At 34.0% G+C, this 23,595-nt stretch overlaps 2 protein-coding genes and 3 long non-coding RNA genes across 6 annotated transcripts; 2 read left to right on the top strand and 3 right to left on the bottom strand.

The window, feature by feature from the left end:
* Window positions 1-223: 223 nt before the first annotated feature.
* On the top strand, window positions 224-2,932 carry LOC117230597 (transcription termination factor 5, mitochondrial). The gene is made up of 7 exons (XM_033488194.1): window positions 224-284; window positions 448-735; window positions 821-954; window positions 1,062-1,380; window positions 1,454-1,881; window positions 1,970-2,191; window positions 2,271-2,932. Exons 2-7 carry the CDS (start codon window positions 523-525, stop codon window positions 2,554-2,556), a joined length of 1,602 nt encoding a protein of 533 aa, XP_033344085.1. The 5' UTR covers window positions 224-284; window positions 448-522; the 3' UTR covers window positions 2,557-2,932.
* Window positions 2,725-4,697, bottom strand: LOC117230598. Its single transcript, XR_004492806.1, has 2 exons — window positions 4,648-4,697; window positions 2,725-4,578 (listed from the first exon to the last, which is right to left on the bottom strand). It is a non-coding gene; the product is annotated as an uncharacterized LOC117230598 (long non-coding RNA).
* Window positions 4,698-5,034: 337 nt separating this feature from the next.
* On the bottom strand, window positions 5,035-9,888 carry LOC117230458 (retinal homeobox protein Rx2-like). Its single transcript, XM_033487939.1, has 4 exons — window positions 8,061-9,888; window positions 7,617-7,695; window positions 7,130-7,353; window positions 5,035-6,448 (listed from the first exon to the last, which is right to left on the bottom strand). Exons 1-4 carry the CDS (start codon window positions 8,458-8,460, stop codon window positions 5,832-5,834), a joined length of 1,320 nt encoding a protein of 439 aa, XP_033343830.1. The 5' UTR covers window positions 8,461-9,888; the 3' UTR covers window positions 5,035-5,831.
* Window positions 9,889-9,935: 47 nt separating this feature from the next.
* LOC117230460 lies at window positions 9,936-12,988 on the bottom strand. The gene is made up of 3 exons (XR_004492791.1): window positions 12,736-12,988; window positions 11,320-12,196; window positions 9,936-10,634 (listed from the first exon to the last, which is right to left on the bottom strand). It is a non-coding gene; the product is annotated as an uncharacterized LOC117230460 (long non-coding RNA).
* Window positions 12,989-13,256: 268 nt separating this feature from the next.
* Window positions 13,257-23,489, top strand: LOC117230459. 2 transcript variants are annotated; one of them, XR_004492790.1, is made up of 2 exons: window positions 13,257-13,692; window positions 21,780-23,489. It is a non-coding gene; the product is annotated as an uncharacterized LOC117230459 (long non-coding RNA). The 2 variants fall into 2 exon arrangements; XR_004492789.1 differs by lacking the exon at window positions 21,780-23,489 and adding an exon at window positions 17,421-17,645.
* The last annotated feature ends 106 nt before the right edge of the window (window positions 23,490-23,595 follow it).

Here is a 23,595-nt window from a genome sequence, read left to right as displayed (position 1 = left end):
AGGCATCTCCACATTAAAAAATTGTAATTTTGTGATATCTCTATATTTGTAAAATTACTATTCACATAAATTTTAAGCAAATAATTACTTTTTTCAAATAATTAAAATACTTTCTTTTTTTTCTATTACTTCATGAACTAGAGTAAAAATCAAAAGGATATAATATTTTAAAGTCCATTTATAATTCATTAATTTTATGGACTTGTGCGTAATTTTATGGTATTGTTTTATGGATAAGATTCAAATCCATCTAACCTCATGATGGTTTTTAGAATATCATAGAAGTAATAACATAGAAAAAAACATTTTATCATACATTATAATTATTATTTTTTATAATCATACAAATCAGTGACATCTAAAATGACTCTGAATTATTCATATATAAGTTTAATGGAGCTGAATTTTATAGTTTAAATGAATAAAAATAATATTTTTGTTTTGTAGGTTAACCTTCAAATATTTTAATTGTTTTCCCTCTTCTGATGTCTAGCTAATTATTGTAAATAAATGTAGATCAAAATGCTTAGCCAAAGATTTGCAACAAAATACGTCATAAAACAATTCGGAAAATTAATTTCCCCTTTTTCAACACAAATAAAAATTGATGACATATTAACTACATATTTAAAACTCGATAATAATACTATTGAAACACTTCATGAATACGAAAAGAAGAGTAAAATTAAAAAAATATCGAAAAACAGACTTGTTCGGAATTGTATAACATTGCGCGTAAGTATGATTTATTCATAATATTATTGAATGTTACACAATCTGTATATTATTAATAACTCGTTAATTTCTCCTGTTTTACTAGGATTTGGATATAAAATTAGAAAAGAACGAATATTTGCTACAATGCTTAATGCTCGATCCTAAACTCTTGAAGAATAGAATTCTTGTGCTTAAAGAAATGGGCATAGACTCTGTAGATTTATCTCATATTAGACGGTATGTCAATTGTTTTTAGCTAAATAAGGTCACACTTTAAAGCTCAAATATAATATTTTGCAACTATATATTTTAAGTTATAGTATACAATTATTTTTTTATTTTAGGTTTTCAACATTAATGCACAAATCTGTGCACCAGTTCAAAAAGTTACATGGCATTTCATCTAGTCAAAGTATTATGAGAACTTTATTTTCTAATGTAGGCATTAAAGTTGATATACCTGATCAAAAAATGCTAAAAAAAGAGTCTCGTATGCGAATTGGTAATTATTATCAATTGTGTGTGGTATACCATAAAATATATCATATGAAATTGCATGATGAATTGTTTTATAAACAGAAGAAAATAAAATATTTAAGTCTTACAGAAATGTCCAGAACGCTAGATGTGCTGAAACATAAATGTCAGTTTGATATAGAATTCGTAAGTATAATTATTTGGAGAAAAAAATACATTAATTTATAAATAGCCTAATCTAATACAATATTTTTTACAGTTAAAACAACACCTTTACCTTCTAAATGTAGATGTTGACAACGTTGAACAATTTTTAAATGAATTTAAATACCTAAAAATAAATAATAAAAATATAATTGACATAATAAGAATATTTCCCCGAATCCTGCTTCGTGATGCAAGTGAAATAAAAGAATTATTACAAATTTTCCAGAACTTCGGAATACCACATGAATCTCTATATGCTATAATGAAAGGTTTGAAAATAAGGAAAGACACGTTTTTAAGACGGTATATTTCTATGGAAAATAACTTAGAGTTAGCTGTATGGTTGAAGCATCCACGAGTCTTGGTTATGATTTATTTCTACAAAGTGATCATAAATCGTTTAACATATATGAAACATTTAAACTTTACGAACAATGCAAATATTAACACATATTTATCAAATAAGGAATTCTTTTCGAGGTAATTATTCTGATCAGATAGGACATAGTTATTAATAATTGTAGTATGATGTATGTTTAAACTCTTTAACAGTAATTCATAATTTCAGATTTTTGGAAGGAGATACTCATGCAGCAACAAGAAAATATTTAGCATATATTTTAAGGAAAGAACTAGGGCATGACAAGGTTCATGTTTTGTCTTCTATTCGACGACATACTTATTGGAAAAATATTTCACTGGCACGCATCAATGAAACAATACAATATTTGAAGAAACATTTTTCAATAGATGATATATGTAAAAATATTCAGATTATACTTTATTCAATGTGAGAAAATATTTACATTATTTAAAAATATTGAAATATATTATATATAAATATTAAAATACATATTATATTAATATAGGTCGACAATTGATAATACATTAAATTTGTTGTACAAAGAATGTTCCTTACAAGATGGATATAATTATACTCCTACACAATATTTGGCATTATGCTTGTACAAGTTAGAACAAAAACATCATTTCAGTGGGGACGGAGTGTGGCAAGACAAAATGTCGGTTTTTAAACCAAATGTTTTGCAGGATGTATATGAGCTTGATCAACTTGTTGATCATATAAATTATGGTTGCAACGAAGTGATCAATTTAAATGAAGCAGCATGGCTTGAACATTTACTACAATACTAAGTGCGTGTAAAAGATATATAAAGGGTTTCATAGAGCATAACAATTAAATATTTCTAGAAATATGAGTAATGTAAAATCTGCTAATAGGCAAAATTAGAAACTAACTCTTTGGTTCAACAATTTTATATGCGATAGTATCATAAGGATTTTACAAGATTACTGATGTTGTTTAAACAACGTAGTATATACTTTTTTATCCAAAATACATTTTAATTGAATCATAATCCATATTCTAAAACAAACTGATTTAAAGATTTGCCTAAAAATATTTTATTTTTGCCTATTAACCTTTGCAGTTTAGTTGTATATATTTTTAATTGTCATGCTTTATGTGATTTATGTATATGTGGATTACAATAAATTTGCTATTAATGGATTGGTCATTAAGTGATTGCATATTTTAAATAAGAAGGAAAATTCAAAATTTTTGCTTAAAAATATAACTTTATTCAATTAGGTATTGTCTGTTTTTGTTGATGACCTTTTGCCATCTTTCAGGCAATGTCATAATTCCATATTCATAAAACTTCTGATTTTTGCCAGCAAAAAACTGAATTAAATGTGATTTTACATTATCAGCGTCATTAAAAATTTTACCATTTGAGGAGTTTTGCATGGAACGAAATAAATAGTAATTTGAAGGCGCAAGGTCAGGGCTATATGGTGGATATGACAACACACCCCAACCTAGTTCCAATAATTTTTGGCGAGTGACTGTGTGGGGTTTTGCATTATCAAACAAAAACCTAATAACAAACAAATCTATAACATAACTCAACTAATGATCTCGGTAGTAAAAATCGAATCTGCTTTAATAAAAAAAAGAGATAGTGCAATGTAAAAGGTACCAAAGGTACGGTCATACGCAGAAATACTGCAATCATAATTTCCGCTGCGTTAAATGTGCAGGTACACACCTCACTGAGCAGTGCACTAAATCACCAGAAACCCCAGTGAAGTGCATCCACTGTTAAGGAGACCATCCTGCTAACTACAAAGGTTGCTCAGCCTACAAAACCCTATACATAAAAAAGTATCCTAAACTCAGAGCCAAAGACACAACCAATCAAATACCCAGTCCTCCAAAATTCACTACTACTTCAATCTCTTATGCCCAAGCAGTACAAGGAAATCAAAATAATCCGAAAACCCATAGGGACCATTCTCAAAATAGTATTCCCAATCCACAAAACACAGACAACTTCTCTAGACTTGAAAAATTAATCGAAAAACAATCAGAACAAATAAATAACTTACTATCATTATTAACACTCATCATGGATAAATTAATACGCCTGACACAAAATAAAACCAAGACGCATAGCTCTTTGGAATGCCAACGGTCTAGCTCAACACAAATTCAAACTAGAACTCTTCCTAAAACAACAGCTAATCGACGTAATGCTCATATCTGAAACCCACTTCACCGACAAAAAGTATCTGAAAATAAACGGTTATAACTTCTACCATATTTTCAAATGTACCAATCATTATCAAATCCAGCATTAAGTATTATGAGCTTCTATCATTCCAGAAAGACTACCTCCAAGCTACAAACGTAGCAATAGAAGACTGCCATGGTACAATCACCACTTCAGCAGTACATTGCCCTCCCAGACACTCCATTGCTAAAGAAGACTTTGATAACTTCCTTGATGCTCTGGGCAATAAATTCATAGTTGGAGGAGACTATAACACCAAACATACCCAATGGGGCAGCAGACTTGTCACAGTAAGAGGCAAAAATCTCTTGAATCACCAACAATCTCAACTACCTCACCACATATGAATCCACATATTGGCCCACTGATACTAACAAAATACCTGACTTACTTGACTTCTTCATAACTACAAATATCTCGCCAAGGTATGTCCAAATCAATTCCTCGGCGGATCTCTCTTCTGACCATTCCCCCGTTATAGCAACAGTCAGTTCAACAATTATCGAGAATCCATAACCAACTCACCAACTGGCAGCTCTTTAGAGAAGTCTTTAATCACTCAACTTCAGCCTCAATTTCACTAAAAACAAATGAAGATATCGAAACAGCCACGAAATATTTAAACACGAGCATAATAAACGCTACCTACTAAGACTTCTATCAACAAACATGAATATCCCCATTACATATTAAAAAAAAATCGCAGAAAGACGTAGACTAAGAAGAGTATGGCAGATCAATAGAACACCGGATGACAAACGCAAACTAAACAACGCAACTAGGAAGTTAACCAAAATCATCAAAAAATATAAAAATGATTAGGTTAGGTGCTTTGAACACGTCGACAAAACAAAAGAATGTGCTAAGACCACCTATTGACAAAATCTGCAATCAATTTTGAATATTTATTAAAAATTACTTTCGCATACAAATTTAATATTAACATACAAAATTACAATAAGTTGTGTCGAATTTTTTAGATATCTCAAAAGGAGTTAATTATTTAAGGCACGTTATCGTCAAATAATTGATTACATGTTTTCATTTTTAAGTGTATTTAAATGCGAGTAATTACAAACGTCATAAAAAGATGGGCAGAGTACAAAATACACACGAAATATCTCTGTAAAAGACTTTACAAGTTCAGGTGATGTTTTATACTCTCTCTATATATGTACATGATTTCGTATACACTACAGAGTATTTGAATAAAATACAACACAACACGTTCATTTTCATTCGGTTTTTCTTAATAACTACGAACAAGGGACAAATAATACAAAAGTACTCACACCTCATACGAACTTACACCTTTAAGGCACTAGAATGCTCTCATTCAATTAATTGCTTCCCTTAAAATATTTTATTTCTTACAGATATACGTTTATTATAAAAAAACATATTTTTTCCAGGGCTGTTTTCTTACTAAGAAGAATCAACGATTATCGTATTCTTAGTGTTAAACTTTCTTTTACAAATGTAATTCCAATGAATTTCATGAATCTTTTAAAGCTATATAATACAAAATAGAATTACATTGAGAACAGAATAAACTTCATAAATAAAAGAAGCTTTCAAGATCTCTCAAAGGACTCTATTGAAGACTTCTATTCCCAAACTTCTTTCTGTCTTTAGAATAACAAATTATAATAACTCTAATTAACTCAAAACCTTGCATTATTATCCTTAACTTAATCCAAATGCTAATAAATCTTCCTAAGCACAACTCATCAAGACTTTACGTTCAGCCCTGAAATTCCTTTGGCAAGAAAGATCCATTCCAAACTGGAACCGCCAGTTGTTCTAGAGTAAATCTAGACTGGAGGTTTCGAGTCAGTTCAGAAAAGGAGGCAACTGCACATAGCTCTGCTGGCTGGTTGGCTCGCTCTTCACCATCACCTGTTCCTTCATTCCTTGGCGTCCTTGTGGTGAGTGCATCCCGTATTCTTGTTTCTGATCCTGTTGTTGTTGCTGTTGTTGCTGCTGCTGCGTGTAATCAGATTGTTCGTGCTGATACTTATCCGCTGGACTGAGACCACTGACATAATCCAATTGCTTATTCTGCTGATGTTCTTCCTCTGACATGGAGTTAGCTAGGTGAGTGGGTGGCGAATGCGTGGTCACCATAGTCTGATAATCGTTGCGGGTTAGAGGAGGTGGTGGACTGTTACTGGCGTTCATGTAGTCCTGGTGTACGCGCATCGTGTTCCCTGATGGTGTAGAAAATAACGAGGCATCATGTTGCGGAAGCATTGTCGCGTACGAGTATGCCGACCCGTTGTTGCTCGGTCCACCGAAAGAGGTGGAATAAGGGGAATTAGATGGGCTAAGTAGATTCAGGTGTGGCGCCAGATCATACGCTGGAGAATACGCCCAAGCATCCGGCGGTGCTGTCGCTGTTGTTGGAGAGGCGAAGGGGTTGAGGGTATTATTCAGCGAGGTAAATGATCCTGGCGGAAAGAGAATTGCTTGTATTAATTTTTTTAAGTATAAAAATAATTTTAATAATTTAAACAAATTTTTAAATTTAATGTGATAGTTACTGTTAGGATAACATTTGATATTTCTTATAGTTTTTATAAACAAGAACATTACTTATATCAATGTACCAAGTGTAAGTATAATTTTATAAAAATCTTTAGAAATAATATAGTAATCTATGTGGATTTTAAACTAGTATTAATTGCAAATACATAGGATTATTTTATAGATTTTTGTAATACGATGCAATTGGCTTATTTTTGCAGAAAGCATTGATATTCTTTATAACTATGTACGTATGTATCTGAATGAGAACTCGAAGAATTAACTGCGGTTGGTTCTTTTGTTCTTTCTTTCTTTATTTTAAACTTTGCTAAATAATTTCACTCGATCAATAATAGATAAAATCTTCAAAAGAGCAAATAATTTCCTCTGTGTAATGTATTAATAATTTCTTTTATTTATTCTAAAATATTGTCTGTTATAGTTACTTGTTTTGATAAAAAAAATAGTAAAGTACTACAACTACTATTTTATTAGTATAATAATTTATAGTTTAACAGTTTAATAATATAATAATTTCTAATAAAACTGACGAATAGCAATAAACAATATAGGTAGAAGACGGTTATCATTTTTGTTGTGATTACCTGATAAACCGGGACTTGCTGAACCAGCAGCCATGTATCCAGCGGTTTTACGTGGAGGTTCTCTCTTCCGCCATTTTGCACGCCGATTCTGGAACCAAACTTGAACCCTTGACTCCGACAAAGCGAGTTTTAGAGCTAGCTCTTCTCGCGCGAAGACATCAGGATACGGTGCACGTTCAAATGCTCTTTCCAATTCTTCCAATTGATAAGCAGTAAATGTCGTTCTGCAATAATTAATTTGCACAATAAAATTAAAACAATCATCGAATAGTAATAATAGTTGAAGCTTCAAACTGTGTAATTTTCTCTTTCAGCGGAACGTGACTAATGTTGAAGATATTATAGTATTTTTAACTTTAAACTAGGCTTTTATAAAGATCCTATTGTTAATATTTAAAAAGATATGATCAAAATTAAAGTTAGAAGAAAACATCAGGAAGTAATAAACAGTTAATCTAATTTTAAGTAATTTTAAAGAAATATATACCTGGTTTTCTTCTTTTTGATTCCATTGTTGTCGGTCTTCTTCTTGGAATCTTTCTTAGCTGGCTGAGCCTCGCTACTGACTATAAATATAAATTAATGTAACGTAAAATTTCAACAATTATTCCTTCTATAAATGTCATTTCACTTAAAGGAAAAGATCACAATTAATAATTCTATTTAATTCTATAATGATTCTTTCCTTAAACCAATTTACTCATCAATCCAAAATCTCACAACACTTTTTAAGCTAACTTTTTCAACGATTTCTTCACTTTATATACATATCAATATAAATTTTACAAGTACTTTAACAAATAGTTATAGAATCACTCTTATTCTCAATTAGTCACCACAGATATCGAATTATTAAGTCAAATTTTCCTGTAAAATTTTCAACATCAAATACTTCAAATATTGAAATATTCACTGAAAGCACAATACTAACCTGGAGCAAGAGTGTTCATCGGGTCTTCTGGCTTCCTTTTTAAAGGATTTCCAAGCTGCAGACCCTGCTGCAACGTCGTCGAGGTCGGCGTCGCAGCAGTGGACGTCGACGTGGTGACATCCTGCGTCTGAGGAAGTGGTGCGTACATTCCAGCTAATTCCAATTCCTTCAGCTCTTTCTGTTGTTGTTGTTGTTGTTGCAGATGATGGTGAGACGTTTGATGATGTGGCGGTGGACTGTTGGAAGAGTCCAATTTGTGCAGATGACCTCCAGTGGGCATTAAATCGCCACCATGGTGCCCACCATGAAGGCCAAGCATCACTTGAATACTGTGGACTCCGGAACCTCCTCGACCACCGAAGTCAGAGAAGATCGGGTCATCGAAGGGACCTCCGTCCATCTTTTATAAATTTTTTTAGGATTGAAAAATTTCAATTATTTTCTCCTTTCGATTCTTCAAGTAATGAATAACAACGTTAGATTATTTTTCTAGTGTCAAATAATAATTGAAATGCAATTATTGGCACGGTATTTCTTTGATAACTCTTGACGTTTTAAAAACACGTGGTTCCGTTATCAAAATCAGATAGGAACTTCTCTTCTTTTTAATAAAAATATCATAAATATCAAATTCTTTCAATCTCTAATATGAATTCGTATCTCCTTTTCTTTGATAGTTTCACAAACTGCAATTGTGTTTTCTCTTCTTCAATCACCGCGCGCTGAATACAATTTCTTCTCCTCTTAATTATATACACTTCTTGTTCAACAGTTTTTTGACTTCAATTATCTCTCTTCTTCAATCTTCACAGGCTTAAAATTAGAGCAACTCGACAGGAACCATTTCTTTCTATTAGTAAATAAATATTGAATGCCTCGCTTGGATTTCCGATACAAAGTATATGAGAGTTTCCTCTTCCTCGATGTTTCTTCAACTTTGTTCTTTATCTTCTTCTCTTCTCGGTAGTAACAAATGAAAATTCGTCGATCGATGATCCAGCCAGGGTTTAAAATACCCTAGACAACTGTGTCCCATTCACTTCCTGCTCCCTTTATTACCGCCGATTCCTCGGGTTCTTCGTGAAGACCTCCGGTTGGCCAATTATGCAAAAAGGCGTGCGCGGTGCGCAGGATGGCGGTCGCGGCGTTCGCGCGTCCTCCGTAATGGAATCCGAGCCAATTGCGATCAATTGTTGCCCGGGTTATGATTAATTTTGATTAGTACAAGCTAACGAAGCGAGAGCCAAGCATCGTGTCGTCGGCACACGAACAGATTGAACCAGTCGATCCGAATTATATTTTCGAGAACCGGAGGAACTATACTCAAATGTTAATTTGAAAACATTTCCAAAATAAGAGCAGCAATAAAAAAGAAGAAAACAAAAGAAATAGAGGGCGAATGATTTTCCAAATGTTTACGTATATTGTTTCTCTTGCGACTGAACGGATTTTTGCTGTATTTTCTATATATCGACAACCGGGTGAGTTGATCGCGCGAAACAACAAGAGCCGCCTAACTAACCGGACACTGTCGCACTAAGCGACGATCCGTTCTGACTCTGGCTAATCAACCGACACTCACACACGCTTATATTTTCAACGGGTTGCTGGCCAGGCCGCCCCCACACATAGAAACCAACCAATCCTGTAGCACCTACTACGCGTTACGTGCTCCACGAGAGGACGGCCGTTTTATGCGGGCGCGGTATATACTGTTCTCCTGTATTTCTTCCTCTTTCTTTCTCTTTTTCTCCCTTTCCATTCTGTACCAGAGTCATCCGTCTGTCTCTCTTTTTAATCCCCCTTGTACAGAAGACTCACTTCCCCCTCCCACCCCCCCCCTCTCAGTCTCTCTTTCTCTCTCTCTCTCTCTCTCTCTCTCTGTATGTGCTCTTTCATCTCTTTGATTCTTTCTTTTTCTTTTTTCGCTTTCTTGCCTTTTCTCTGGCCTGGTACCACTCCACCACTCCAAATAAAATGGTTCGTCATGGTATTGGCTGAACGTATATAGAGGTATATGTGCGTTGCATCTTTGTCGTTTATGTTTCCTCTGTCTGAAGTTAGGGTCCGAGAGGCTCTCTTTGGTCTCGTGGCCACTGCCACGCCATTGCGACCGCCCCCCGGCGAAGAAGTTGGAGAACGCCGCCTCGATATTATGATGTGTGTTAGGTGATGTTGCAGAGGAGCTTGGAGGGGCATGTGGGAATCGGAGCGGGTTGGCTTGTGCACGGTCCACCGCGATGGGAAAATCGTGTACATCACGATTCCACTTCGAATATGGACGATCTGCGCTTGACCCGCTGCGACCTCTATGTTTCTTGGAACGGAGATCATGGTGAAGAGAATGCTGGATGTGCGCTGTTTAGAGGAAATAAGGTGGTTTTAGGAAAAATTTACTTCTAAAGTAAATTTAATAATGATCTAATTTGCCTACTTTCTGTTTCTTTGTTACAGCATCGTAGAATACACTTTTTGTTTAATTAATGATGTAAATTTCTTTGGTATAGTTCTAAATTCAAGAAAAAGAGTACCTCGCATTTTTGGACTGTGTGGATGAAAATGAAGCGCAGAATACTGGAAATAAAGGTTCTCGGTTTGGTTGGTTGGTTGTTGACACCATTGGAGTTTTAGATTTAGGAAAAATTATGCTATTTATGTTCTACTTCTTTTCAGAAGAAGTTTCAAAATATTGGTAAAAGAACTTATCTAGAGTCCCTTTTAGGGTTTTATAACTTCAAGAAATAGATATTGCAGATATGAAATTGAACATCGTATTAGAAAAATAAATAAACCTTAAAAAAGAATAATTTTTATAAAAATCTATTAGCAGCTAAATTTTTGTTAATTAAACAGCATAAAAAGATATGTAAAATATAATAGATTTGCGTTTAAGACAATACGAGTCATTGTATAGTTTTATGCAGAAAGTTGGAGCAGGTTACGCAACATACTCCGACAATGACGTTATTTATACATGAAATTATCCAAGTCATAAGTTATTCATAGTTCATGTTTCAAACATGTACTTCTTATTTATAATTTTTTTAATCACACTTGATTTATCACTTACAGATAAGCAAGTAAAAAATAAAAATAGAGATCGAGGCATAATTTGAACAATTACTACTTCTATAAATTACAAAGGTTGCAAAGGTGAGGAGCAAAATTATCTAGAAAAAGAACTAGACAATTTAACACGAGTCAATCTTAAAATGCTAAAATCAAATTTTCGTAAACAAAAATATAATTAACACATTACCTGAATTTCTGTCCACGTATTTCCATTTCCTAAAATCGCTGTATCTTCTATGAAATTCATGTTCTTGAACATCACACATCATCGAGTAAGTACCACCTAACCCAACTCCCATAAATTCCACTTAGTTTCCACCCTAGCCTCAGTCACATCGAACATATCAGCTATCCATCTCGTGTCTCTGTTCGCAGAAGTCCTTGAACCGGAACCTTGAACCTCGATCAAACGGTTTGAGAGATCACAGAGCGCACTCGGCGACGATCGACTTGCGTACATCGCGTCACCGATCCTCTGTCTACCGAATGCACGATCCTCCCATCGATTTGCGTCCCATGCACTATCAATGATTCGAATTGTCCCGCAATTTTACATCCACACCGTTTCGATTCGTCCTCGTATCAGTTGTATCCGGTATATACTTGGATTGAGAGGTTAGAAACGGATTAGAATCGATCGATCGATTTATGAGAAGATGATCGATCGGAAGGACGAGAAAGGTAAGAGTACCTATACTTTCCAAGAGATCCATGTCCGTTGACCGGCAGCGTGGCACTGAGCTCTTAAGCGCAGGCTCAATGAAACCAGCAATCGCCAGGAATTGCCTCGAATTGGCCCAATCAAACTACCCCCATTCCGTGTGTACACGCGTATATTAACTGCTAATTTCATCGGCGGTAATTAGCGCGCGCGAGCGCGCGCCTGTCACGCGCTGATTTAATTGCACTCTCGCGGACACTCTTTACTTCCTCCCCTACCATCCTTACGGTGCATCTTTTCCGTTGCGCCGCGCGAAACCGATCGCGCCATCGTTTCAGCCGCCTGGTCTCCTCGTTTTCGTCAATGAGTTTGTTTACTCCAAATCGATGGATCTCGTGACTACCTTTGTGACTAGATGTTATTTAGAAACGACAAGATTGGACAGAAGAACGGAGGAAATTTAATTAAATAAGTAAAGACGATTTTAGAGCGATTTTGGAGGTTAGGGATGGTTTTGCGCGAAGTGGATGGATATAGAAATCAATATAGATCTCGTTTTGTCTGAGTTTGTTGAGTAAAGTTTTCATAAATAGATTCCACTATTTAGTCAGATTATTGTATGATTGTTTAGTAATCTATAACTTAAATTTCGTTTGATCATGGGAAAAGATAATTATAATTGATCAGAGTTTTCTAAGATAATATGAAACTTTTCCATATAAAAAAATTGTTAATGATACATTAATAAAATATAACAGCATATTAGTAATCTATTATCTTGTGGTCACACTACATGGTAATAATTTCCTACCTACCTGCTTACCTACCTACCTACCAGATTATATCCTGACAGTTTCTTTTTATTCTAACAAATAAATGTACACTGGCAACACTTCTTGATATACTACAATAAATATCTGTTACATTATATTTGTACATTACCATATTTCTTAAATGTTACTTCAACCAATCAATCTTATCATTCTAGAGTACGATCCTTAGCAAAATAATTATCACTTAATAATATACATCCCTAAATCTTCATACTCATACCATCTCACACAAAATCTCTGCCACTAACCAACATTCTCTGTCACAGACTTTCTAAGATTCATCTAACCTTAAACTACCTTCAAACAGAATTCATGAACCAAGTAGCAGAAGTTTCAAGAATCTTCAATTTCCTCTATATCCAGACTGAGCCGACTGGATCAAACTTCAATGAAGTTGAAGGTGATTGAATGCGGGTGATCGAGCGTGCGCGCACTCATGCTTGCAGGATATCCGCGGATGCAGGAGGCGGCTGACCGGGAGGATGACGGCAAGCGCGCAAGAGCGAGAAGTCGGTAACTTAACTGGCCTAAATGGGTTTAACTCGATGTGATTTTGCTGGCGAACCACTAAATTGAACGAATACGAACTAAACTGAACTCAACTAAGCTAATCATATCACATTACTAGCGTTATTAGCCGAGAGACGATATAAGTGAAGGTCCGGTGGTGCCGGGCTGCAGTAACGGGTCGCCTCCTGCACTGACCCTCTGCACGACTTTCTTTTCGACCCCTTTTTCTCGTTCACATTATCAAGAATTTCGTGTCCTGTGTCATCTATCCGTATCTAAATCATAGAAACGCGTTCATTCTGCATAATTGTTACGTTTGTCGTTGTTTACGAAATCATTTTTTAGGTTAGTTTTGTGAAACTTTGTGGAAGGTGAAGTCTCTCGGAAGAAACAGACGATTCTCGATGTACACGAGGTCTGACGGACGATGTTGCCCGATCCTGGCCGAGCCGTAACGCTACCCTGACTGTGCAACAGGAAACACGTGCGCCCGGTGAAAGTGACAGCTCGGAGCGCGCCAAATTTGAAACGAAGATCGAAGAATCGCGTTGTTCGTGTGAGTAAAATATTCTTATAAGTGTGTAGTGATTGTTGAAGAATTCTTTGTTGGACGTTGTGTATGATAAAAATAAGTACATATCTTAACTTGAAACTGATATGGTTCGTTGTAAGTTACATATTGAACTATCTTTTTATGACAAAGCATACTTGTATCTTGAATTCAAGTGATATGATTTAATCTAAGCCATGAAGTTATGATTCTTTTATCTTGTTGAGATTTCTTGTATATCATTCACTAATAATATTTTACATGTATAAATTCCTTAAGTGCTAATTTTATGAAGATTTTATATGAAGATATTATGATTTTTATATAATAAAAGACTTTCTATATGTAAATTGTATTTAATATTCACAAGTTAGTTAAAAATCTTCTACCAAACTTTTACTATTATTATTTCTTACAATATTAAATTTGAATATTTTTAATATACTACTAAATTTTCGTTAAAAAATGTTATATTGTAATGTATTGTAATGTATTAAATGTAACATTGAACAAATTGAGAAAGACTTGATATCGAAGTGGGGGATATCAGCGGTTAAAGAAAGAGAAGATAGACTAATTATCTCCCACCAACCACTTCGAAGCGACAAGAGAGGGGAATAGACCTGGAGGAAAGATAAGAACGAAATGGACACGATACGTTCCGTCCCCACCACTTCTACCAGCAGAATAGAAGGAGTTTCTCGGCTCCACCTCTTCCCCTTCCGATAATACCCTCCTTCAACGGTGGATGACGATTTGACTCTGACTTACTGTACTTAGGTACCTCGCTCTTCAACCCCCTAAGACTTCTGTTTACATCTCTCATACACCCAGAAAGTAATTTCCCAACAACCCTCTGTAGTCTTACAATTTTTACAAAATTGATCTATAATTCCTAAAGTTAATTCACAATTCAAATACACAACACTATTATTTTTCGATATTAATTAACGAACGTAGTAGAGCAATTTTTCCAAAATATCTTCCCTTATACTATAATCGAAATTTTATCGAAATTAGAATCTTAGAATCTTAGAATGTTTATCTCAAGTTAGAAACCTCTCTCTACTTTCCAATATTCACGTTTTTCTAACTTTGTTTCTACATTATATTTTATTCTTATATTATATATTTTACGGTATGCGATATTTTATTTTCATATTTATTTTTTAGATCAGAACAGACTAATATAATCCACGTATATACATATATAATGTACACAAGCTTTTACATATATGGAGAACGCAACGAGCTGATAACAAGCAGACAAAGGGAAACAGTCTCTCTTGTTGAGAAGTATATTTAGATCGAACGACACAGGGAAACGAGGTGAAGAGGAGGGTTTGGAAGCGACTTTTTGCACGCGAGCCGCTCTTTTTTACGTCGTAGGTATGCCGACCGGATAGTATTGCCGTGTGGCCAGGCTGGCAGGGCCGACCAATTGAGCCTGTTAACGTCAATTGAGCTGAATTAGTTCAATTGGACGTAATTGCGCGAAGGCGACGGGGAACCTTCGCTCTCTGTTCGCCGGCCATGCTCGCGTTTCTCTTTTCGCGCTGATATCGCCGTATTCACAGGACTTCCTTCAAAGTACAGTCCAAACATAAGTTCGATATAATCGAGGAATGTTGTACAAGACTGATTTCGTACATAGATTGTTTAAAACACTGGTTTTATATGGGGATAATATTTGGGCATGCAGTCTTTTTGGGACGTAGTTTTCTGACTATTAAACGTTATTTTATCTAGATTTACCATGTTTCTCTAGAGCCGTTAAATTGTAATCTCGTAGAATTAGTTGTTTAATTTCTCACTAAATGATCTCAGATAAAATCGAATATCAAAGATAAAATAGGTTTGATGCTGTTTAACGCGATTCTTATGTCGAAGCGTTTAAACTTCATAATTATAGTAGATAACTCTTGGCTGCAATATTAACGCGGTTATGCCATGTATGGCTATAATATCTACTGTATTATCAAACAACAAATCAAACATACAAAGCAATAGGTATGATCTCAGATAAAATCGAGTATCAAAGATAAAATAGGTTTGATGCTGTTTAACGCGATTCTTATGTCGAAGCGTTTAAACTTCATAATTATAGTAGATAATTCTTGGCTGCAATATTAACGCGGTTATGCTATGTATGGCTATAATATCTACTGTATTATCAAGTAACAAATCGAACATACAAAGCAATAGGTATGATCTCAGATAAAATCGAGTATCAAAGATAAAATAGGTTTGATGCTGTTTAACGCGATTCTTATGTCGAAGCGTTTAAACTTCATAATTATAGTAGATAATTCTTGGCTGCAATATTAACGCGGTTATGCTATGTATGGCTATAATATCTACTGTATTATCAAGTAACAAATCGAACATACAAAGCAATAGGTATCTTCATCACAAAAATGATAAAAAATTCACGACTTGACAAACCATTTCATCGCTTCTACAAAAATGAACGAAAAATGAAAAAAAGCAGCCCTTATATCGGTCAGAAAAATTCCACCCTCTTTATGTTCTCTGAGCTTCCCCCGAGTAAAACAAATTACAACGTCACCGGTACCAGGATAATGGCCATCAGAGGAGGCAATTATGACAGCCGTGACCCAAGAATTAACGTGCCCACATGAGCGTCGCGAGATTCCCGATCGAGATCACAATAAACGTTCCTTTCTCGCTTTTTTCCCTTTTTTTCACCCCCATGGAACGTTGGCGAACAAGCAACAGTCATTGATATTAGTCACTTTATATCATGCTGGTATATTTCACGGGTCAAAGCGTAGAGAGATGGCCAACGACGAAAACTTTTTTTATATGTGCTATACGTATTTTGAGGAGAAATACTGCTGGTCGATCCCCACCCTCGATCGGACACAAAGAGCTTGGATATTTTCGATATACGCGCACTGTCTATTCAATGGTTGCTGCGATTCTACCTGAGATTCGATTCATACGGAAGATGAATTCCTCGTTTGAAATATGCTGGATGCGACCACGTGGCTTGAGTGCATGCAACAGGTGTATATCGCTCGTAGGAGGCTACCTGTTGAGTAGGTATAAATTAAGGCTTTCAATAACTATATTGTCCAGAAGTTATACCCGTTAATTCTGTAAATTAAAAGGAAGAAAAGACGTGCGTTGGATGTTGCAATTTTTATGAAATTTCTTCCGAATTTTTCGCTTATTTATCTCATCTTCTCGCAATACCGGGATAAGCCCACACTGGAGGCAGATGTAATTTGTTTCTTCGAGAAGTACAGTGGTAATCACGTGGCCGAGCAATGAAATGTAGATCAGTCAGAGATGTAGAGTTAATGAAGTAGAGTAACGCGCGAAGAATGTAAAATACAGCTGAATTAGGATGTCGTGGAATTGAAGAGAGTAGGATTTGAGAATTGAAGGGTGTAGAACGAGCTAAATTAGATTATTGATGAAAGGATTGAAGATATTTACAAGGGTCGAATTTGAGAGTTAAGGGGAGTGAAATGTACACTGTAGAATGAGATTGATTAGATTATTAATTATGAAACGTGAAGGTTGAGGGGGCGTACGATATATGCTATGTAATATACGCTATAGAATGTATATCGCGGAATGTTATAGAATGTATTAAATTAAATTGTTGATAATCTTATTTGTTAGAATTTCGTAGTTGAAATTTTTCATAAATTGTCTCGTTTGATTCTAATGATAATTAAGCTGGTATTTAATTGCACTTTTAGATTTGGAGATCGTGATTCAAAGGAGAAAATGTAACGTCGCAGCCTGATGACGTCGCATCCTTATTAACCCGACGTAGTCACATCCGTCGCTGTCCCGTTCTGTATTCACGTGCAGGGTGTTTCTCGTAATGATACTTTGATTTACATATTGAAACCAGTCTATAGAGTTACGTACTTCAATTTAAAATTCTCTGATACGAATCATACCCTTCGAATTTACGCTGGGCAACCTTATTCTTTCTTAATTTCATACATTTTCTAATTCACCGTGATATACTTGTACATAAATGATTTATAGTATATACAATTATATCATGGCTCTTCCTATATCTCTTTATAAAATCAGTCAAAGATCGTCTGCGAAATTTGGTGAGAATCAAATTATTTTCTAACGTTCCTCTTATCGTATATAGATAGATATTGCTATGCAAAAAATTGGTCGCATATGCTTCTATCCGAAAGAATGTTATTTCATTATTCAAATTTCTCAAAAATACACCACTCATACAGTAACATACTAATTCAATATATTAAACTCTTCACGCTATCTAGAAGATGGATTAATAGAGATTACTAAATCATTATAATTAATTAATAATCAATTATTATATAGACATTATTAAACGGATTAATAGATGATTACTGAGATAACAAATTTAAAATAGGTTCGACTGAACAATAAGGTGCAAATTCATTGTATTGTCAATATGAGCCAACATCGCTAATACCAAGGTCTACGGAGCAGCTCTGCATGGATAAAAGAACAGATGAAATATTAAAGTACGTAGTTAGAGATTCTCACGCAAAACGAGGGCGAACACGTTCGTTGTGAAAAGGTACAGTGCACATTGACGAGCAATTAGTCGAGGACCTATGCCCCCATATTTCGTGAGAACGAGAAATTCGGACTCTGATACATGCTACGAGGTTTAGATCATCCCGCATAAGATCATCTATGTACAATAATATAACAGTAGGACTGCGGGTGGGAATTTACGAGGACGTCTTTAGATCTGATTACACGAAATTTTGGGTGTTCAGGAAACCGGTGGAAAACTGCGCCCATATCCAGAAATGTCGCATAAAAGTGCCGCTGTCAAGATTAATCTTCCTCCGAGATCGTTCTCCAAATCGACATCTTTGTTCGAATAGAAGCGTAGTTCTTAGAGTCGAGAACTTATTTCGTGATGGTCCAATTCGTGTATTTGGAAGAATTTAACAGGAAAAGTGGCAATTATTATATTGATATCTTTGTTGATTAATTCCATTTGTCGCGTGTATTAAGCATCGCACAATCACGAGAAAGAGTTTATTTAATGTAAGAATTCTGGATAAGTGTAACGATCTTGTTGTACCTGTTACTTTAAGTAGAAGAGGTTTCTAGAACCAAGCTAGACCAGTTCAGAATTGCTCAGTTCTGTGTGATTAATTGCTCAGTTCTTGGTGATTAATTCCTTGGTTCTTGGCGATCAGTTCCCCAATTCTTGGTAAGTAATTTCTTTGTTCATAGCGATTAGTACTCAATTCCTTTAGCTCTTAATTTCTCAGTTCCTTTGCCTTTCAATTCTTTAGTTCCTTAGCTTTTCAGCTCTTAGTTCCTTTAGCTCTTAGTTTTTTTCTCTCAGTTCTTAAGTTCTTTAGTCCTTTAGTTCTTTAGCTTTTAGTTCTTTGTTTCATTAGTTCCCAGTTCTTGTCAGTTTTGTTAATCGACGTGTTTGTATTTGTCAATTTGTAAATTATTGAAAATCAATCAAATTAAAATCTTGTAATTAATAAGAGTGAAAACGTATCGCGAACGATTGTAACTTCGAGTATTCGAAATCTCAACAATGAGACAATTCTGTCAATACCCAATTAGAATTAGAATAAACATTTGTTATGGAGAATATTTGTCTAATAATATAATAGGATCGAACGAACATTTATTTTCACCAACCTTAATCCTCTCCCGTGCCAGTACTCCTGCGCGTAGCAGGTTAGTCGAAACGTGGAGTTTAATTGCCAATCGCATTAAACATCGGACAACGCTACCATTTAATCTAAATTCAAAAATTAACGGCAACATAACCAAACAAAACGTAACAGGGTAAATATTTTGGTATATAACCAACCAATTCTACCAATTTTCTAATAGAAAAATGAATGGAATTACTTGAACTTCTTTGTATTATAATTTTATTATAGTTAAGATCCTCGTGCGTTTCTTTTAATTTCTTGTTATCGAAAACTGTAAGAAATTATAAATGTTTATATTTGTTAAATGTAATACGATATGCTCTATTGAAAGCAGCGACAGTCGAGGACTCCGTAGAAAATTGTTTCGTCGAGTGTCTTTAGGGACTCTGCACTCTGAACCCCATCGAGGAACCATATGTTTTTACGTATGTTCATGCTGGCGAAGATGACTCTTCCTGACACGCGACCCGCAGCCACCCTAAATACTTAATTGTCAATTCGATTTTGGTGAGGGAATGATATTCGTGGAATCGTCCGCTCCGGGATTCTCTCTTCAGATTTTTTCACAATGACAACACCATGAAATTAATAGCCCTTTTGTAATGGTACAAAATATGAATGGTACTGAAAGGGATTTTTATTGTGTAAGGTTTGTTGGAAATTCTAGTGAAACTATCCAGGATGTAAACTAATGTTAAAATACATAGTAATTACAAAGAAAAATAACAACATTAAAATAAGTATAGCTTAATAATATATAAATATAAATTCATTGTATTTTCAATATGAACCAACATCTTCACTGAAATCTTCGTCTTCACTAAACTCTTCGAAGCATCTTTGATTAAATAAATAAATCTTTATGTATTTATAGTTCAGTAAATTAGATACTAATCCATGAATTTAATCTATGAATCTACGAATTTAATCTTATTATCTATCGATTTAAATTATTTTAAAGGCATATTTTTTAATTTTATTGCGAGATCATGATCAGTTCGAATTTAGTGTGTGAAGAAATCTATATTACCCTCTTAATGAAATAAAATGTTCGGTGGAGACATCTACCGATTCTTTCGAAAGTATCGTAATCGTAGACTCTCAAGGTGCATAAAAGTCGTATGGAACTCATTTTCAAAATTGCATTCAATTGCATTACAGTCTCAAATAATTCTTTGCTTGAATGAAATATTGGAAGCAGTACATATAATTACAATCAAAGCTCTCATTCAATCACAGTTCGAAATAATTGTTGAAATTTTGCTACAACTTATGAAACAAAACCTACATAAAATTATATACCATACCTTATACCACATTATAATGCTTGATTAATCAGTATAAAAATAATAATGGAAGATGAACAAAATGTAATTGTTTACTTGAAAAATGAAATTTTAAGTGTATAATAGTAGCAATCTATACAATTTATTACCTGTAATTTCATTCAACACAAAGTTTTAATTGTATAAAACGCTATATAATAAATTGGCATACAATTCATAAAGTGTCATAAATTTTAAAGTACATATAAAGTATAGTGTAACAGAAACATAGCTATCGCTTAAAATACCACAGCCAATCGTCGACAAACATTTGTGAGGTCAGTCCACCGAGCTCTCGTGAAATTAGCTGAAGAGGGAGAAATAGAATGCAGCTAGTGAATGTGGCATAACAGAATAAAAGGAGCACGGTGCATCCTTTACTGATGAAAGTCTGACTCGACCTACAGGCCACTACAAAATTATCTTCTTTAACTCTCATCTCTAGAGGAAAAATATTTTCTACTTCAAGTCAAAGAAAACATGAATGCAAATGTAAACGCATAATTACAAAAATATTTCATAGCATGAATATTTGATAATACGATAGACTTTTTATAAACGATAGAAACTAACCTCTTTTCAGAAAGAAATGTTACCTTTACCTCGTGCTTGTAGGAAATAGAAGGAATGAAAAATAATGAATTATTTAAAACGAGATGAAGTAAACCACACACAAAATCATATTTTGAAGAAGCTAAAAAATATTGGAATATTACTGTTATACAAAATAGGAAGAAAATTAAGATACATATATATAGTCATTTTAATTATGTTGTACAAACACATACAAGTAAGAACCATTACTAACAAGGATAATATAAATATCTTTACTTAAAAAAATCAGAGACACAATTCTGTCGAATATAACAAATTCTGATAGATTACAAAGACAGGCTACAGTGTAATAAAGATATTTGGAATAAGTTTTCCTGTTAGAAATCCAAATCACAATTATTCTTTCTTCAAATCATCAATCTTTATCTGATTTATTATTAAAATTATCTTTAATCACTTCAATTATTAATTTTAGCCACTACATGCAAAGAATTAATTTATCTTTTTATCATTCTTCTCCCAGAACCTTGAAGACACTGCTAAAGATAGACCAGAGGATTTTCGCGGGTGGCAAAGGAAGGCAGTCGGCGAAAGACGAGCTTTCTTCGAATCGAAAGAGGAAGATCGAGTGACGGAGCGTGTCCGCCCGACAACAGCGAATCCTCAAGCTCGAAAATAGATCGCATAGCTTTCCCGGCACTTCAAACGACGTGTATCGTAATAGGCAAGCCCGCTGCTCACCGAAAAGTCTTGGCCACGGATAATTAAACGTTTATAAACACCAGAGATTCCGCAAAACCCTGGTCGCACATGACAACATTATTTGGCACGTTTCACCGAAAGAGCAACGTGCAAGGCCACGATAAAATCTGCATTTATTATGCGAATCATAAATACGAGAGATACAAACTGAGGAATATTACGAGAATTTTGGCTTCGTATAGATTTAATTTAAATATAACATAAAACAATTTTTTGTATGTAATATACGAACATTCACTTTCTTTGAATAAGTATTGTTATACATGTTATTTAAAATTTTTACAAATGTAGTCATTCGCTATGTTTGAGGAAATAATTGAGTTGAGATAAATTAATTGTGTTTATGAATATAATTTAGTTTAATTGAGTTTAAACAAAATATTTTTTATGAATATGATATGAGTATTTACAAGACATTTTTGCAATAGTAAAACAAATACTTTAACAGAATAAGAGAATGTTTGTTAACATGTTTGAGAAGATTAATTTTGTTTTAGTTCTGTAAAAGTTAAAAGAAATTTTTAATAGAGTATAAAGCTATTGTAACTGGGTGGAATCTCGGTTAAATTGAAAGTTTTAATTTAATAAGTATTCATAAAAAATACCATAAAAGATACAAGTTGTTAATTTTACAAAATTAATTTGTTTTACGGGCGAATAATGTGGTCTACAGCTGTTTGGAGTGATAATACATATAAGATTCTCTCAAGTATCAGGAATGTTTTAACGTGTAATAAAATTTTAAGCCGTAGTTTCTGATTATTTTGAGCGATGTACGATTGCGTAACGTAAACCTTCAAAGCGTTCGAAAGCTTTGAAAAATAAGCTTCCGGATTTTTAATGCCACTTATCTTGTATCTTTTTGATTTACAGATATAGTCTGAAGCTCCTATCTTGCGTATTAGTGATAAACGCTATTACATATGGTGATATACTTTTTAGAGACTTTAAAAAGTTTTCTTTAGCATATATTTTATATAAAGAATAGCATTTTAAACGACGATGAACTGTTTGTTAAATATCATAATTGCAATATATCTATAAACAAAAAAGTGGGTTCGGATTTTAAGCATTTTACATTATTTTATATGAAATGTTTATTTGAAAAAAATTCAATCTACATTTGGATGTTATTAAATCATCAGTTTGCCAGTAATTCGCCTGGTAACAGAAGCTGCAATCAGCCTGTAAACTAACAAATCATTATCGTTTAGCAGTTATTACGTGAACTACTGACGTAATACAAGTAGGTGCACGTGTACGATTTAACGATTTTTCGAAGTCGCTTCAACTTGTTATAAGCTCTCTAACCAGCACAAAAATAGTATAGCTTCCATATTCTTCGTTTTACAAAGGCTTTTTCATTTTTAAACTGTTATTAGAATTTAACGTAAGAAACAAAACCCAAGGAGACTCACTTTATTACAAAAGAATTTAGAATCAGGTGTGTTTTAATAAAAATATCAATGAGTATTGATTTTCTCATTTCTCTCTGTTTAATCTCTCATAAGACAAAATTGAAAATAAAGCTAGGAGTGCCTACTTCTATCCATAAAACAGTTAAAAGTAGTTATCGA

Source organism: Bombus vosnesenskii, unplaced genomic scaffold (assembly GCF_011952255.1).
Source record: "Bombus vosnesenskii isolate JDL3184/JDL3185 unplaced genomic scaffold, Bvos_JDL3184-5_v1.1 scf7180000013267, whole genome shotgun sequence".
Lineage (NCBI taxonomy): Eukaryota > Metazoa > Arthropoda > Insecta > Hymenoptera > Apidae > Bombus > Bombus vosnesenskii.
The sequence above is the reverse complement of the archived record's forward strand: the minus strand, read 5'-3'. Positions and strand labels throughout refer to the sequence as shown.